The sequence below is a fragment of the Neopsephotus bourkii genome, unplaced genomic scaffold (assembly GCF_033783945.1).
Source record: "Neopsephotus bourkii isolate Nb327-2 ecotype Australia unplaced genomic scaffold, CSIRO-AGI_Nbou_v1 NB_838, whole genome shotgun sequence".
Classification (NCBI taxonomy): Eukaryota; Metazoa; Chordata; class Aves; order Psittaciformes; family Psittacidae; genus Neopsephotus; species Neopsephotus bourkii.
Genome location: NW_026901334.1, coordinates 1,783,326 through 1,800,702, shown reverse-complemented (window position 1 = coordinate 1,800,702; position 17,377 = coordinate 1,783,326). Strand labels below are relative to the sequence as shown.

The window sequence follows — 17,377 nt, the reverse complement described above, 5'->3', positions numbered from 1 at the left end:
GGGTCCTGGAAACCTTGTGGTTCCCCCCGTGTTGAATTAAAGCAGGTGCATTTTTTCCAAAATATCTTGTATTTAGAGATGAAAATAAAGCTTAAAAAAAACCAAACCTAAGCCAACCAGTTCCAACATTGTCCAGCCCAGGGTCCCTGCAGCTCCTGCTGCACGGGAGCCTGGAGCCAACCCTCCCCTCCCAGTAAGGCCACTGGGAACCATCTCATTTTCGCAGTTCACAGATACAAGCAAAGCCAAGTATGTCCAGCATCCACCTGTGCCCAGGGCCAGATCCTAAAGGGGTCACCCCGAGGTGCCACCCTGCACCACCCCAGTGTGTCCCCTGTGGTCCCTGGATGCTGCCTAAAGCTCCTCGGCCGGCTCCAGCGCCGTGGGCCTGCTGTGCTCAGCCTGACTCCAAGCCAGCGGTGCCAGGCCATGGTTCACTGAGGTGCCATCCTCTGACACAGGGACACTTTGGTCCCCATCCCCACGGCTCAGCCCCTCGGGGGGAAGTGGCTCTGTGTCGTTATGGGGAGGCACTTTGTCCAGGCGTGGGGTGAACGCGTGCCCACCAAAGACTTCGTGCAGGGTCTTGCCCAGGCGCTCTGACCACAGCGACTCCGGGGGCTTCTCGTCCCCAGCCTGGGGCTGTGTATAAGCCACACGGGAGGAGGCTGCATTGTGCAGGGACCTGGAGAACACTGAGTGTGCAGGAGGGTGAGGGGATGCTGCAGTGCCCTGGGACCCCGGCACAGCCTCAGCACAGCCCCGATGCAGCCCCAGCACTCACCTCGCACGGGTCTGAAGTCACCGTCTGCCTCGGCCCTGCTGGGGGCAAAGGGACTCATGGAGGGGAAGATGATGAGAGTGAAGGAGAGCAGCAGGACCTGGGGGGAGAGGGGGATGTCACCATGCACTGCCCTGGAAGGAGGCACTTTCTGCAGCATGGCTGCCAGGGATGGGGCTGGAAGCAGACCCAGGTCTACATCCCTCTGTTCTTCCTGGTGTGTGTGCCGCTGCCAGCACATCCATCCATCCATCCATCCATCCATCCATCCATCCATCCACCCTTTCCTCCATCCATCCCTCATTCTACCCCTCCATCTCTTCCTCCATCTGTCCATCCATCCATCACTCCACCCATCCATCCCTTCATCTATCCACCCACCCTTGGAACACCCATCCCTCTGCCCTAGTCCATGTCCACCCCTCTCTCCCAGTCCATCCCCTTGGCTCTGGGTGTCCCTCCCTCCAAGTGAGGAGGCAATGGGGGGCTTTGGGGGCTCCACACACCGCAACACAGGTCCCCGTCTGCGCTGCCTTGTTGCTTGACTGCACCACGAGGGCCTGGAGCTTCTTCAGCTGCTCCAGGAGGGACCTGGGGACAGACAGAGCCCATAAGCACCTCCCAGCCCCTCCTGCCATCAGCAGGTCTCCAGCCCTGTCCCACCCCTCCTGCTCTAGGAACACCTACGAGTTCTGCTTCTCAAGGTGCAGGACTTTCCTCTGCAGCTCCTGGTTCTGGGCTGTGCACGCTGACATCCTGGGGGACAGGGAGGGGAGGACAGGGTCAGGGGGACCGGCAGCAGGCTGTCACCCGGCCGCCAGGTGCCCCCCCTTCCGGTGGGGTGCCCAGAGCAGTTGAGGTCCGTACCGGCTCTCCAGCCCATCGATATATTCCTTCTTCTTCTTGCGGCTCTCCTGAGCCGACTGCTTGTTCCTGATCTTCCGACGGATCTTCTTCAGCACCCGCTCCTCATACTGGGGGAGATGGGGGGTCAGGAATGCCTGGGCTGGGACCCTCCACCTCGCACCCTTCCCAGGCACGGTGGCACCCACCTTGGTGAGGGGCAGCTGTGTGGGTAGGGACACCCCCTCCTTTGCCAGCAGCTTCTTCTCGTCCTCCGTCAGCACCAGCTCCTGGAACTGGCCCTGGCTCTGCCTCAGCAGGGAGCTGTGCACCGGCGGCTGCTGCGGGGCCACAGGTGGGTGACACCCTGGGTGGGGGTCCCACTCCTCATCCCAGGGACCATGGGGGGGACCATGGTGCAGGCTCGTGGTCCAGGAAGGCACAGGTATGGGACAAGTGTGGGGACAGGGAGGGATGAGGACAGGAACAGGGAGGGGATTGCGGTCCAAAAAGGAACAAGGCTGGGGACAAGAGGGATGAGGACACAGTAGAGGGGACTCACAGCATCATTGCTGCTTGAGAGCAGCAGGTCCTTGACAGTGAGGGTGCAGGATGCAGGTGGGGAGACCACAGGCAGGTCCTTATTCTCCTCCAGGAAGAAGCCGGGGTGCCACATGTCTGGTGAGGGGAGAGCAGAGGCTGTCAGCTGTCCGGTGTCCCCCTCTGTCTCCAGCGTAGGACCCATATCCCAGTCATGGCCCCACAGCTACCACGAGTCACTGCCACCTACCAGTTCAGTGGCCCTGGTCTCTGTCCCTCCCAGACTGACCCTCTGGTCCTGCCCCAGCCCCCCCAACCAACCAGCTCAGCCCAGCTCAGCCCCCCCAGTTCTCCCCAGTCTGCCCAATTAATGCCAGTTCCCAAGCTCTCTCCACTCCCTCCAGTTCTCCCTAGTCTACCCAGTTCCCTCCAGTCCCCCCAGATCCCCTAATTTCCTGCATATCCCCAGGAAACCCCAGCTCCTTCACCCTCCTCACGTCCCCAGTCTCCCCAGTCACCCCCAGTATCCCCAGCCCTTTTCGCTTGATCTCTTCCCTGTTGCTCACCCAGGTCGATGGAGACTTCAGGCTGCAGGACCCCAGCCCCACCCGGGATGGGCACAGCCCCACAGGGATTGGTGTAGGGGTACAGGACATCATTGGGACCCCCATCACAGCATCCGGGGGGGCTGTCGAGCTGGTCGGAGGGGGGGTCCTCGGAGACCCCACTGTCACTGGTGGCTGGGGACCAGCTGGGAGAGCCGGATGCCGAGTCCCCAGAGCCCAGAATGGAGCTGAGGAAGTCCTCACTGTCCTGGGCACGCTGTGGGGACACAGTCACCCATCACCATGGGGTGTCCACAGGAGCTGCCTGTGCTGTGGGGTGTCCCCAGCTCCCAGACAAGGTGTGGGGATGGGGCTTTCCTGCCTGACCCAGGGGTGAGGTGGGGATGGGCCCGCAGGCCGGGGTCTCACCCTGTCCTCGTGCCAGGTGCCTGGTGGTCTCCCGAGTTCCACACTGCGGAGGATCCCGTCCTGGCGGTCGAAGAGGAGGTCCAGCAGGTCGAGGCTGCCCATGCCAGAGGTCATGGCTGCAGGGTGGCAGGGTCAGGTCCCTAACCCAGTCCCCATGATTGCCCCTGGCCTTCCCTCTGCCCCCCAAGTTGCACAACCCCAGGGACACCCTGAATTGTGGTGCTGATGTGAGGGAGCAGGGAGCATGTTTGGGCATGAGCACACGTGTGCAGGACCATGGGGAGGTCTATCTACACATGTGACTCTGTGTGACCACATGGATGTGTGCATGGCTAGCTGTGCACATGGCTGTGCTGGCACATGTGTGTGCAGAGCTATGTGTCTATGTAGACAAATGGCCATGCAATGACATGAGCATGTGAACACATATATGTGTGGGCACCTGTATGTGAGCATATGTGGGCACATCTGGCAAAGCCCTACATGCATGTGTGCGGGAGGGAGAGCACAGGCGTGCAGGGACTCAGGGGCACGGCAGTGTCCCCCCATCACCTCCTTCCAGCAGCTGAAACTCCCAAATCCTGGGGTTTTTCCCTCAAGAGACCCACAGATCCAGGGGCTCCCCACAGGCACCCACCTGCCCCAGCCCCACTGAGCCCCCAAGTGCAGGAGCAGGATGAGCACCCATCCAGCCCAGTCTCATGTATGCTCTAAGATCAGGTTAATCATTCTTGGTGGCAAGTGGAGGAGGAGACTGCTGCCAGCACCCGCCCCAAGGAGGGGACTCAGCCCTGCTTTGCCATTGCTGCCCCAGGACTCAGAGAAACCCAAGGAGCCAACTCACCAGTTGCCCAACCCACAGATCAGCCAACTGACAACCCAACTAACCAAGCAGCTGCCCAACTGGTTCACCTGCCAAACCAATTAACCACTCAAGACACAAGCCAAACGGTCAACTGTTGTTCAACCGACCAAATAACTGACCCACTGACCCACTGATTGACCAGTCAACTGTATGATTGGTCAACCAACCCACCACCCAACTACCTGACCCACCACTCAACCTGACTGCGCATCCCACTACACCCCATCACCCAACTGCCCTCCCCAACCTACTAAGCCCTGACTCAAGCGTTCCTCAAGCCCAGTTTGGGGACAGTTGTCATTACCAGGATGTTTGCTTGGCCAAGCCAGGCAAGGAGCTTTACTGCACCCTGTCTTTCAACCGCAGTCCTTCCAATGAGCCGTGACGGCCCCATGGGACCATCAGGTAGGCAGACACCACTGAGTGCTGTCAGCCAGGACATACCTGTGTACGAGGTTCTGCTCCCACCGCCTCGTCCTGTCTCCTCAGCACCCGCAGCGCACAGGGGAGCCAGCAGACACCAAGCAGGGACACCTCCACCTTCACCTCCTCCTCCTCTGCGGTGCCGTGACCCAAGTGGCAAAGTTTAAACTCCAACAGCACAGAAATAACATCCCAGATTGCAAAACCCCCCGTCACTGATTGGGGACAGGGTGAGCAATGGCAGGGGACGGCCCTGCTGCACTCCTGTCACTCATTAGCCAACTGTTTTTGTCCTCCTGCACAACGCAGGGCAGCAGGGGTGGCCGAAGTCCGAGCGCTGGGATTGCCCGTGAACTTTCACCCATTTTGGGGCTAATTTCCCTTTTTTCAGGCCAGTGCCTCAGTTAATCACATTTATAGGTGCTGAGAACAACATCCGGTGAAGCCATTAACTTAGACCCTACTACCTGTGGCTTCCTCCACCACAAACCTTTGTCCCTGTGGCCAGGGCTGACCCGGGCTCTGCTGCCTGTACCCTCTGTGCCTCAGTTTCCCCTACCCGGGGCAGAATACGCTGCGGTTCCTTGACCACTGCACTGATCCCATGGCGACAGCACCCTCACACTGGATCCCATGGGATCCACAAGCGGGGAGCGGCCGGGTGAGTAACACGGGCTGTGCCCGGGCACAAGGCCGTGACCGGTGCCCTCTGCCCGGGGCGGCAGCGGGGAAGGCCGCTGCCCTCGCTGGCGGCCGCTCCCTGCTTTATGGCCCGGCAGCGGAGATCGGAACGCCCGGAACCGAGCAAAGGGCGCCCGGCCGGCCGGCGCCATGGTGCCGCGGGCCCTCCAGAATCGATGGGGCAGAAGGCAGCGGCTGGGCAGGGCAGGCAAGGGCTGGAGGGGGTCTCTCATTAATTGCTAATTAGGCTGCTAATTACGGAGAGGGCGATCACCGACCGCTGCCTCAGCACAGGCAGATCGGAGCCGCGTCACGCCGCACCGTCCCTCCGCCATAGCACCGCCCTCTCCCCTCAGCGAGATCTCGCGAGACCTCGCAGCCCCTCCTCGTTCCCCGCGGGCTCTCAGGCCGCGCCCCCGATAGGCTCCGCCCACTGTGGCCACGCCCCCGCGCGCCCCCGGTAGGCCCCGCAGGCGCGGCGCGGCGCGGCCCGGCCCGGCCCGGCCATGCTGGCCAAGAGGAAGCCGGTGCTGCCCGCCCTCAACATCGCCCCCAGCGCCGCCGAGGGGCCGAGTCCCGACGGCTCCGCAGAGTGAGTGAGTGGTGGTGGGGCCCGACCGGCCTGCGCCGAGACCGGGGCGGGGAGCGGGCTGTGCGGGCAGGCACCGGGCCTGGGTGCGTGTGGGAGCCGGGACATGGTGGTCCCGGTGCTGGGGTGACTGTGAGGGTCGGAGGGGGAGCGGGAAGGCAGGGACATGGCGGGCACTGGGGCTGGGGGACTGACTGGGGTAGGGAGGCTGGATGGGGCCAACCTCCGGGGGTGCTTGGGGTCAGGTTGGGGGTTAGAGGGGCTGGGGGCAGGCAGGGCGGGATGGGCAGAGTTGGAGGCTGGTCTGGGGCCCAGGTTTGGTGGAGGAAGGTCTGGGGGCTGTGGGGAGCAGGCCTGGGCACAGAGGCTGGAGCTGGGAGAGGGATCAAGGCGAATGGGTGGAAGATTGGGGCAGTGATGAGGGCTCTATGAGCAGGACGTGTGGGGCAAACAACGGTGGAGAGGGGGGCACAGGCAGTGCTAGGGAAAGGCAGAGCATCGCCTGGGGGGGCTGTGTGGAAGGGTGGGTTGAGACGCTCCCCCCCAAAATCACCCTGGGTGCAGGGGACAAAGGGGTGGGCAGCAAATGGGAGGGAGCAGCTGGAGCTCAGCAGCAGGTGCTGGGGGAGCACAGGCGCCCCTTTGTGCCCGGCAGCAGCGGGTTTGGGGGTGTAGGGAGCAGGGGCTTGCTGGGCACTCCTCATGTTTCACAGCGAAACCCAAGCTGCGCTGCCCATGTCGGGAGAGGGAGAGGTTCCCGGGGCTGCCGTTCCCTGCAGGCTGAGCTCTGCTGCCTCTTTAAGGGTTGAAGGATTTTCCTGTTCCTTGGCTTTCCCAAACGAGCTCCTCTCCAGAGGGGATGTGTGTGTTGGGCACCATGGGCCTTGCTGTCTGAGGGAGCCTGTCAGCACCAGCGCTGAGTTCTGCCTCTGTCCAGAGCTTTGCTTTAGTCTTGTTGCTGAGCGTGCACCCGATGGTGGCTTTCAGTTATTTTCCTCCACTTCCCTAATAAAACCAACCCCTGTTTCTATGGCGCTGCCCTCACTGCCCCCTGACCATTCCTGCTGTCTCCTCCTGCCCTCTCCAGGGCAAACCTGGTGGACCTTCAGAAGAAGCTCGAGGAATTGGAGCTGGACGAGCAGCAGAAGAAGCGCCTGGAAGCTTTCCTCACGCAGAAAGCCAAAGTGGGCGAGCTGAAGGACGATGACTTTGAGAGGATCTCTGAACTGGGGGCTGGCAATGGCGGTGTGGTCACCAAAGTGCAGCACAAACCCTCAGGGCTCATTATGGCACGGAAGGTAAGGGGATGGGTGGAGTGGGCTGTGCCATCGGGCTCAAGGGCATCCCTCTTCGGTTGGGGTCTCTGGGCAGTGACATGTCTGCATCCTAACACCTCCCTACCCACCTCTCCTGGGTTGGGACTGCCTCCAGCTGTGTCCCACCACCCGCTTAACACTGTCCCAAGGTCGTTCCAAGCAGCCCTGACAGGGGTTCCTCTCAGACATGGGTTTATATGTGATGATATCCACTGTGGTGCCCTGTAGCAGAAGGTGCTTTGCCTGTTAGAAAAGGCAGAGCTGGGCGTGAACAGTGCAATCGCTCATCTGTGGGACAGCTTCCACGAAAGCCTCTGTTCTCTCCTGCTTATGGGGTGGTTTAGTGGATCTCTGTGAGCAAATCCACTTCTCTAGGTGGCTTCATTTGGAGCTGAGCTCTTGGAGCCTTCCAGGGTGGTTGATTTGGGAATGTTGGGTGTCCCTGGGTGGTTTGGAGATTGTTGGGAGCTCCGTGTTCCTAACTGGAGCAAAGGCAGGCTGCAGGACTGCTGTCCTTCCTGCAGAGACCAGCAGCGGTAGGTCTGTGGGAAGGACAGGCATCCCTGGGGTTAGGTGTCCCAGAGCTCACGGTAACAGTGGCTCCTTTTCTGACCTGCCTTTGGCTTCCCTACCCACAGCTGCATTCACTGACTCTGTATGTGCAGCCTAAAGAATGAAGCAACTGCTCTTTCATGTGCATAATCTTCACAGGTTCTTGTACTCTCTGTGGTTTCCTTGATACTGCAGCACCTCTTCTTACACCATCTACAGAGCTGGTGGAAATGCTCCTGTCTGCTGAGTCAGACCTACAGCAAACTTGAGACTTGTCTTTCCACTTGGTACCTGTCGCTGTGTTACAAGCCTGGCACTTGCTTCAGTCACTAAGAGGTTGCCCAGGGCTCAGCCTCTCCCCTTACCCTTAGTGTTAGTCTCCAAGTGGTGTGAAGTCTATGCCAAAGCAAAGCTTCCCTTGAAGACTTTGTTTTATCCAACACTTGGGACTTGCTCGTATGGTTCCTGGAAGTTTGGCTGTTCCACCTTGACTGTTTTCTTCTTTCTTGGCAGCTGATTCATTTAGAAATCAAACCAGCCATCAGGAACCAGATCATCCGAGAGCTGCAGGTGCTGCATGAGTGCAATTCCCCCTACATCGTGGGTTTCTATGGAGCCTTCTACAGCGACGGAGAGATCTCCATCTGCATGGAGCACATGGTGAGTCCCTGTTCCTCCTCTTCACCCTGCTGCTCGCTGGTCTGGTGTGAACTGCATCTCCCCGAGTCTTGGAATTGCAGAGAATTGGGTGAACTGCAGGTGAGGTGGGTTTAGGGTGCTGGCAGCTGCCATGGTCCTTGCTCTGGCCACAGCCACTGTGCTCCTGGTAGGAGCTGCACACTCCCGTGTAGGCATTAAAATGACAGAGATCCACCTTTGCAAAGTGAAATCAAAGGTTTGGGGTTGGCCAGATGGAAATGCTGTAAATGAGCTTGCTCTGAAGCACAACGTGCATCTTCTGTTGTCTCTGGCCGAAAGCAGTGGTGTTGCTTCTCCAGATCAGTCCTGACAGTATTGTCCTTGGCACTGATGGAAAGGAAGCTAAGAACTGATAGCAAGAAGTAAAGCTGATAGAAGATAGCATTAAAATAGTTTTTAGTAAGAAGCTTGATCTCTGATCACCAGATATCTTTGTGTTGTCAAAGGAGCAATGCTGAGCCTTGATGCTGAGCTGGGATGCTCTGTCCTGCTTATACCCACTCACCCTCCCTGGGCATGCCTGCCTGTACCTCCAGGTGCTCTGTTTTCCCACCAGGGATTGGTGTGTTGGTAACTTTAATGTTCTTCATTTTAGGATGGTGGCTCTTTGGATCAAGTGTTGAAAGAAGCCAAAAGAATTCCCGAGGAGATCTTGGGGAAAGTCAGTATAGCGGTGAGTTAGAGTGGCCCTTCAGGCTTCCAGGAGGGATTTGCTGAGCATAGTTTGGGAATCATGCTTGTGTTGCCTTAGGAAGGTTTCTTCATTTCCCCATATGCATGTTCCTATGTGGTCTGGGGCAAGAGGCTGTGGTGTATGTGGGAGGGGAGGGGGAAAGCATACTCCCAACCACCCCCTGTAGATCTAACCCCTTTTGTTGCACTGATTGGTGTTGACTTCTCCTGGAGAAGATCTGGGAGAAGCTTTTTTGGGGAGAGCTCTTCCCTTCCCAGCTCTGATCTCGTCCTGTCTTTGGTTTCCCTCTAGGTTCTAAGAGGCTTGGCGTATCTGAGAGAGAAGCACCAAATCATGCACAGAGGTGAGAGGAGGAACCTAAAAATAACTGCCTGCAGTACAAGAGCCCTGTATTCTACCCAAAGTCGTGTTTATGCTCTTCTCTCTTGCTGTTGGCAGATGTGAAGCCTTCCAACATCCTGGTTAACTCTCGAGGAGAGATCAAGCTGTGTGATTTCGGGGTCAGCGGTCAGCTCATTGACTCCATGGCAAACTCTTTTGTGGGAACTCGGTCCTACATGTCTGTAAGTTCCAGTGTCTGGCTGGGCTTTTTCTACAGTCTGGGTTCAGCTCACCTCTTACACACTGAAGTGTCTGATTCACTCATGGATTCACTCTGTGTTTGCATCTGGACTGCCCCATTCCTTGTTCATGTTAGGGATGAGCCTAACATGATGCCTTTGAGGCACTGTCCTGTGCTGAAGAATCATGGACTCGCAGACTGGTTTGGGTTGGAAGAGACCTTAAAGCTCCTCCAGCTCCAACCCCTTCCACTGGAGCAGCTTGCTCCAAGCCCCTGTGTCCAACCTGGCCTTGAGCACTGCCAGGGATGGGGCAGCCACAGCTTCTCTGGGCACCCTGTGCCAGCGCCTCAGCACCCTCACAGGGAAGAGCTTCTGCCTCAGAGCTCAGCTCAGTCTCCCCTCGGGCAGGTTCAAGCCATTCCCCTTGGCCTGTCCCTACAGGCCCTTGTCCCAAGCCCCTCTCCAGGTTTCCTGCAGCCCCTTTAGGCACTGGAGCTGCTCTAAGGTCTCCCCTTCAGGAGCCTTCTCTTCTCCAGGCTGACCCAGCCCAGCTCTCTCAGCCTGGCTCCAGAGCAGAGCTGCTCCAGCCCTCGCAGCATCTCTGTGGCCTCCTCTGGATTTGCTCCAACAGCCACATTCCTCTTGTGTCAGGGGCTACAGAGCTGGACACAGGCCTGCAGGGGTGGTATCCCCAGTAACAGACACCTCCATGTTCTCTTGAGGTGTCCTGTCAGCTCCAAGCGGTGCCCACCTGGCAGTGGTGCCTTGGAAATGCAGAGACTTGCAGGGAAAGTCATTTCAGGTCCTACAAGCACTTCTGTATTTTATTTGGCAGGTGTTTGTGGGTTCACAACCATCTTTTTGTGTGCAAAGCTCTGTCCAAAACACTGAGTGTGGAGGGGACACAGTGCTGGGACATGCCCACCACCTCATCCTACCTCCTCCCTGCACCGTGGCCAGGAAGGGGTAGTGGGTTATTAGGGAAGCCTTCAGACTCCTGTGTCTAGGGCTGAGCTGCTCTCATATTTTGGGAATGGTTATTCAAGTACAGTTATAGTTAGGCAGTGGCTATCTAATATCTCCTTTGCACTCAGCCACTGGCTCTGCCCAGCTGACTCGAAGCTGCCACTATGGGTGACTTGCATTGATTTATATATATTTAATTTTTTATTTTCTTTAGTGTTAAGAGCTTAGAGTGGATTTTCTGTTCCTCAAATTCCTCTTGGGTATTAACTCGAATAAGCAGCGAAAAACCCATCTTGATTATAAACTGAAGGGCCTGTAGGGACTGGGATAAGGGGAATGGCTTTAACCTGCAAGAGAGGAGACTGAGCTGAGCTCTTAGGCAGAAGCTCTTCCCTGTGAGGGTGCTGAGGCGCTGGCACAGGGTGCCCAGAGAAGCTGTGGCTGCCCCATCCCTGGCAGTGCTCAAGGCCAGGTTGGACACAGGGGATGGAGCAAGCTGCTCCAGTGGAAGGGGTCCCTGCCCGTGGCAGGGGTTGGAGCTGGATGCACTTTAACATCCCTTCAACCCAAACAGTCCCGTGATGCTATGATGCAGAGTTTTATCTATTTCATTCCAGTTCATGCTCTTTATGACTGCATCTGGATGCTGTGAGTCAATGTGTGTTTCTGTGGTCTTCCCTTCCAGCCCGAGCGGTTGCAGGGCACCCACTACTCGGTCCAGTCCGACATCTGGAGCATGGGGCTGTCGTTAGTGGAGCTGTCTATCGGAAGGTACCCAATCCCCCCGCCAGACTCCAAGGAACTGGAAGCAATATTTGGCCGTCCCGTGGTGGACGGGGCAGAGGGAGACTCTCACAGCATCTCGCCGCGGGCCAGGCCCCCAGGACGCCCCGTCAGTGGTAGGGGCTGTCGTATGCATTGAACAGCACACAGACATGGGGGCAGACGGGTTGGGTGTTGTTTGGTGTGGTTGGGTTGGGCAAAGGCTGCTTTGCGTGAGGTTGTGGTGGGGAGATGCATCCGGGGAGGCCCCTTTGCAGAGCAGATGGAGCCACATTGATGCTCTACCAGCATCCATTCTACCACAGGGGGGTTTTAAGTCCTAATGAGTGCAGTTGAGTCTGGTCTTGCATGATGAGGTGGAGATTGCTCTCAGGATGCTGTCAAGGAATGGATCTGAAGCACCAGGCAGGGTCTGTTAAGGTTCTGAAGAGCTCAGTTTATCTGCCTGCCTTTAGATGTCTGTGTCTTACAAAGAGGCTAAAGCCAGGCAGCAAAGCACCCTGTGCTGGGGATGGGATGTGGAGCCCTGCGAGGCGGTGCTGTGAGGGACACTGTCAGAACTTCTGTTGCTCCTCAGGCTTTGCCCATGCTGCCAACAGGTTCCTTTCAAGCTAGAGGCAGCTTTTGGGGAAGAGCTTTGCAGGGAGCTCTCACAGAGTATCCAACCAGCATGGGAGCTGAGGGAGGCTGTTCTTGAGCCATTTGCTTGGAAGCAGAAGGCTCTGGAAGCGCTGCCAGCCTGCGACAGCAGATGGTTTGGTGCTCTCCAAATGCTCCAAGCTGGGATGTGAATCTGGGCTATAGGCATGGGGAGGGAAATCGGGAATCTTGGAATGCATTTTGGTTTTCTCTTCCACTACAAGTCTGTTCCCAAGTGGGTTGCCTCTGCCTCTCCCAATAGAAATCCCACTGCACATGTGTTTTTCACACAAGATGAAGCCCTTGGCTGTCCCCAAGCAGCCTCTCACCACTGTTTTTGTCATCTTAACCACACAGGCCATGGGATGGACAACCGGCCTGCCATGGCCATCTTTGAACTGCTGGATTATATAGTTAATGAGGTGGGTATTTCCTTACTGTCAGCTCTGCTGGGCTTCCCTGGGGCACCAAGCTGTCATCTCCACTCTGCTGGGTCAGGGTGGGCTCCAAAGCCTTTGCTTTTCAATAGAGAGCCCCTCTGAGCTGCACGGATATCACAGAATCATAGCATGGTTTGGGTTGGAAAGGAGCTCAAGATCATTCAGTTCCAATGCCCTGCCATGGTCAGGGACACCTCACCCTGGACCATGTCCTTTCCTTCTCTTCCCCCTTCCCATCTCTCTCTATTGCAAAAGCATCTCTGGGTGCTTCCCGTGTCAGGATGATCGGAGTTAACCCCCAGTTATTGTTTCTGGATCAGCTTCCTCCTCTATAGGTGTTGCCAGAGCTGGGATTTGTGAGGCTGGATCTGGAATTGCGTTGCTGCAGCTTGGGTTTTCCAGCTTTGGTAGGGATTCAGTGCGGGGTCCCCCCAGCTGCACATGGAGCTGGGGAGCAGTTTGCTGCTGGGGTAGGAAACGATGGGGAGCAGCAAGGAGGAGGAGAGTTGGGGAGCACAGCTTCTCTGCAGCTCCTTCAGAGCGAGGTGCACTCTGGTTTTTGACCCATTAACACGCTGAAAACCCTTCTCCCTTTCTCCCCAGCCGCCTCCCAAGCTGCCCAATGGAGTTTTCACACAAGACTTCCAGGAGTTTGTAAATAAATGGTAAGGATTTCCCCTGGGGGCCAACGTGGGGACCCGTAGGTGCTGCCTGACAGCTCTGCAGGCCACTGCTCCACCCAGAACATCAGTGTAACGCAATGTTCTCCTGCTCTGTAGGTGATCTGCCTGGCTGCAGGGATCCCACGTTGTGCTGGGAGCTCCAGCCTTGGGAAGGGCTGGGATAAAAGCAGTTTATTTCTGGTGATGCTGAGCAGTATCCCAGCGCCTTCTAAATATGAGCCTGGCAGGGGGATGGTGGAACAGATTGACGGGGCTGAGTCACCCCACAGCCATGCAGGCACCACACTGTCACCTTGCAGCCCTTCTGATGGGGGGGACACCTGAGGATGCTGCTGCAGCTCCTGTTACATCACAGAGCTTGGACATGCCAGAAATCTCCGATCCCCACCAAGTGCTGGGTCCTTTTCCCATCTGCAGGTGCATTTCCTCCACACACTCTAAAAGAGGTGGATCCTGCAGCTCTCCCCAGGAGATGGGCTGTTGGAGATGATGCTTTCCAAGCTGTTTCCACACTGCCAGGAGGCCAGAGGGGCTTTTGGTGATGGTGGAGACCTTCCGGGGACTGGTTTCCCACAAGCAGTGTCTCAGCGTTGGTTTTGCTCTCTTGTTCTTCTCATTTCAGCTTAATTAAAAACCCAGCAGAGCGGGCAGATCTGAAGATGCTGATGGTAAGTGGGGAGAGCAGATCTGCCAACTGCTGCCCCATCTCTCTGCACCTCTTGCTCAAAAGGCTGGAAACTCCCCAGCTGAGCTTAACAGGAGCCAAATGGAGCCTGGGAGAGGGAGTGACTCACCTGTAGTTCAAAGGCAGTGATGGTATCAAGCCTGTGTGGAGCTGGGGTGGGAACCACCCGCTGTCCTGTGCCTGAGACAAACCTTTGCCTCCTGAACTGGGCAGATAAATAGGAACATAGATGGGCTGAGCACAGCCCGGCTTCAGTGAGCCCTTGAGCCCAGAGAAGCTGTGGCTGCCCCATCCCTGGCAGTGCTCAAGGCCAGGTTGGACACAGGGGCTTGGAGCAAGCTGCTCCAGTGGAAGGGGTCTCTGCCCATGGCAGGGGTTGGAACTGGATGTGCTTTAAGCTCCCTTCCAACCCATTCCATGAGTGCAGTGTAACCACGCTGACCTCTGCACCAAGTGCAGTCCCTGGGCTCCCAGGTAGCCCTTGCAAAGGAGGTGGCCTGCGTGGCCCAATGCCCTTTACAAAGGTTGTCCCATCCCAACTCAGCTTCTCCCTTACCTTCTGCCCCCAAGGGAGCAGTGTTTGCCATCCAGGGGCAGTTGGGACTGTGGGGAGCTGCAGCACCTTGTCCTACCTGTACCAAGCAGGCAGGGGCCACCTGGGCTCTGTTCTCTGGAGGTGTTCCCTGCTCCCGTGCTGCGTGTTGACTCTGGGGCCAGCACGGATTAAAACCCCAGCAAGGAACAAACAGTTCCTCTAAATGCCCTTTCCCAGCCTGAGTCATGGCACTGGGATCTTCCCCCGTCTCCGGGCTCCTTCCCGCGGCGTGGGGCTGGGTTTGGGACCACGCAGCCGGTGCCATTCCTAACCCTGTTCCCTTGGCTTCCAGAGTCACACCTTCATCAAGCGCTCCGAGGTGGAGGAGGTGGATTTCGCAGGCTGGCTGTGCCGAACGCTGCGGCTGAACCAGCCCAGCACTCCCACCCGTGCTGCCGTGTGAGGGGCAGCACATCAGCCTCCTCCCGCAGGCCACACAGGCGCCCTCCCTCCTTCCTCCTCCTCCTCCTCCTCACATCCAAGCGGCAAAGCACCATCGTCCCCTCGGAAGCATCTCTCAGCCACCCCGCAGCCGGAGTGGGGTTGGTTCCTATGGATGGTGGTGGTGGGGGGGGGTTCCAGGCCTCTGCTCCAGCTCTGGAGCTCCTGCCACTTGGGCAATGCGGTGCTGCTTCTGTTCGTTTTGGTTTGGTTTGGTTTTGAAACATGTTCCCTTGGGTTAAAAAAAGAAAAGAATGGGGTGTGTGTGCACACGTGCATGTGTGTGAGACGGGGCCGGACCTGCACCTCCTCCTGGTGGGCTCCGACGTGGAGTAATGAGTGGAGGGGATGGATGGAGAAACCCTGCCTTGGGTGCCTGGGAATGGTGCTGCTTTCCCATCCCTTTCCAAGTGCTGGGATAGGGGTTAGTGGCTGTGAGCTCCCTCCTGGCCCTGCTGCAGGTGGAGAGCAGAGAGTTGTGTGTTCTTGTTCAAGGGCTGTGTTAAACCTGTTCTTGTCGCGCACTGGGTGTTGGTGAAGGGTCTCCATGTGTTGAGTGTGGGCAGAGCTCTTGGAATGGGAGGGAACTGGGGGGGGAGCTGCGGGTTGGGGGTGAGTGGATCCATGGCAAACCCTGGTTTGGATCTTTGGGTGCTTCCTTGGCTCCTTCCAGTGCAGAGATGGGAGCAGAGCCCCCCAGACCCACCGTGTCCTAAGGATGGGAATGGGTGAACACCATCCAGGTTCCTGGTTTTCCCCCTCCAGCTGCCTCTCACCAAGTGCCCTTGGCCATGGGGGGTGGAGGAGAGCCCCAGGGTCCCTGCTGCACCCCCCTTAAGCCCCCCAATCCCCTGGGATGGGGCTGTAGGGAGCCAAGGCTGAGCCTGGCAGAGCAGGGATGAACCCCCCTCAGTCCAACCACGTTGTTCCCAGGCCCCACTGGTGTCACTGGGGGTCATGGTCCCTCCTGGTCATGTCCCCCCCCATGCCCAGGAAGGACCTCATGCAGCCCAGGCTGAGCCCTGCTCTCCCCTCATTTTCCACCCCCTGTGTGCATTTTGGGGGGACCCATTTCCACCAATGGGGCTCTGCACCCCCCAAGCCCCCACAGGAGATGATTTTGGGAAGCTTGGGGGGATTTTTACCGATTTTCCTTCTTTTCAGGCTGTTTTTCTTCCCAAAAGCAAGGGGGGGGCTGCCAGGGCCCTGGTAACCCCATGCCCCTCATCTGCTTCCAGCACTGACCTGCTGGGGACAACCACGTCTCCCCAAGGCAATCCCATGGGGAGACCCCACATTTTGGGGGGGGATCTGTGCTCACTGGGTCAGTCTGGGTTGCTTGTAGTGGGCTTTGCCTTGATTGAGGTGGGGAAGGGGCAGGTCTGAAGCTTTGGGGTGATTTCAGGGCAGGTTTGGGAGGAAGGGGGGGAGGTTGTGTTGGTGCAATTACTTTTTTAGACTCAATATTTTCATCCTGGGGTGGAAAAAGCCACCCAAATAAATGGCACTTTACAGCTAATGGCTAATGGGCCTTTTCTCTTCTTGGTCATGCCCCAAAGTGGCTTTAACCCCTGTGACGCTGGAATGCTGATGGATTGCTGCAACGCCGCTGGGTTCTCCCTGCATGGGAGCGATGGTGCTTGGAGACTGGGATGTGCTGGTGGCCGCCTCCAGCAGAAGCAGGGGATAAGGGAATGATTTTGGTATAACCAGCCCGCATGGATGCAGGGTGTGAGGATGGAGCAATGCCCTAAATCCCACTGAGAGCGCTGGGAAGGGCTCTGGGGTGGGATATTTATGGCCAGAATCAGACCCAAAACTGAGAAAAAGCTTTGGGGAGCCTGGGTGTCTGTTCCAGGCCGGAGGGGGGGGGATCCTGCTTTTACTCCTTTGGGGTCCCCTGTTGGGAGGGGGAGTGTCGGTGCCATCCTGCAGAGACGGGGATCAACTCACTCCATGCCATGGGAGCTGCAGCAGGTTCTATGGTGTTGGCTTGGAGTCACTGGGGGGGTGCCATGGGCTGGGGGTGAGGTTTGAGGGCACACGGAGGATGGGGTACCCCAAACCCTATTGCTGCTGCAGGGTGGGAGGGGGGTGTTTGGGGTCCTACCCCCACCCCTGCTATACATGGGTGCTCTCTGTATGTGTTGGGGCAGTTTGTGGGGCCATGCTGGGGCTCAGCTTGGGGCAGGGGGGGTCTGAGCACGTCCCTGTTGTGATGGGGGAAAGCGAAAGCAGCCGCGAGCAGGAGGCTGCAGCACATGGCTGGGCCCTGGGGTGCACCCGCCCCCCCCACCCCCCCATTGGGGCCCCTCAGTCCCCACCTCCAGCCATGTTTCCCCTTCCTGCCTCAGTTTCCCCACCTCTAGAATGGGGTTAATGCTATTGAGCCCCCCCCCCCAAAACCCCTCTTGGGGGGACACACGGAGGGGGGGGGGTGAAGGCTCCATGTGAGGAGCTAAAAAGGGGAGAAAGGGGGAATCCCGGGCGCTGTTGATCAAATCCTTCCTTGTCTTCCTCCTCCTTTAATTACTTTTTCCTTAAATTATTACTAATTCCAGCAGAACCTGCCCCCCTGCAGGAACCTGGAGGAGCTGTTCACTCTGGAGCGGAATGGTGGGCAGC

The 17,377-nt window shown here is 57.8% G+C and overlaps 2 protein-coding genes across 4 annotated transcripts; one reads left to right on the top strand and one right to left on the bottom strand.

Annotated features, from left to right (window-relative positions):
- Positions 1-48: 48 nt before the first annotated feature.
- Positions 49-4,856, bottom strand: CREB3L3 (cAMP responsive element binding protein 3 like 3). 2 transcript variants are annotated; one of them, XM_061355939.1, is made up of 10 exons: positions 4,448-4,856; positions 3,139-3,254; positions 2,731-2,986; positions 2,187-2,302; positions 1,834-1,962; positions 1,649-1,755; positions 1,469-1,537; positions 1,288-1,372; positions 785-881; positions 49-695 (listed from the first exon to the last, which is right to left on the bottom strand). In XM_061355939.1, exons 2-10 carry the CDS (start codon positions 3,250-3,252, stop codon positions 355-357), a joined length of 1,314 nt encoding a protein of 437 aa, XP_061211923.1. In that variant the 5' UTR covers positions 3,253-3,254; positions 4,448-4,856; the 3' UTR covers positions 49-354. The 2 variants fall into 2 exon arrangements, with proteins under 2 accessions (XP_061211923.1, XP_061211922.1); XM_061355938.1 differs by having other exon boundaries at positions 1,834-1,965; positions 4,448-4,843.
- Positions 4,857-5,526: 670 nt separating this feature from the next.
- MAP2K2 (mitogen-activated protein kinase kinase 2) lies at positions 5,527-14,734 on the top strand. Of its 2 annotated transcripts, XM_061355927.1 has the most exons (11): positions 5,527-5,699; positions 6,784-6,994; positions 8,078-8,224; positions 8,859-8,936; positions 9,249-9,300; positions 9,396-9,520; positions 11,172-11,385; positions 12,266-12,330; positions 12,952-13,013; positions 13,654-13,699; positions 14,604-14,734. In XM_061355927.1, exons 1-11 carry the CDS (start codon positions 5,614-5,616, stop codon positions 14,712-14,714), a joined length of 1,197 nt encoding a protein of 398 aa, XP_061211911.1. In that variant the 5' UTR covers positions 5,527-5,613; the 3' UTR covers positions 14,715-14,734. The 2 variants fall into 2 exon arrangements, with proteins under 2 accessions (XP_061211911.1, XP_061211912.1); XM_061355928.1 differs by lacking the exons at positions 12,952-13,013; positions 13,654-13,699.
- Positions 14,735-17,377: the final 2,643 nt, after the last annotated feature.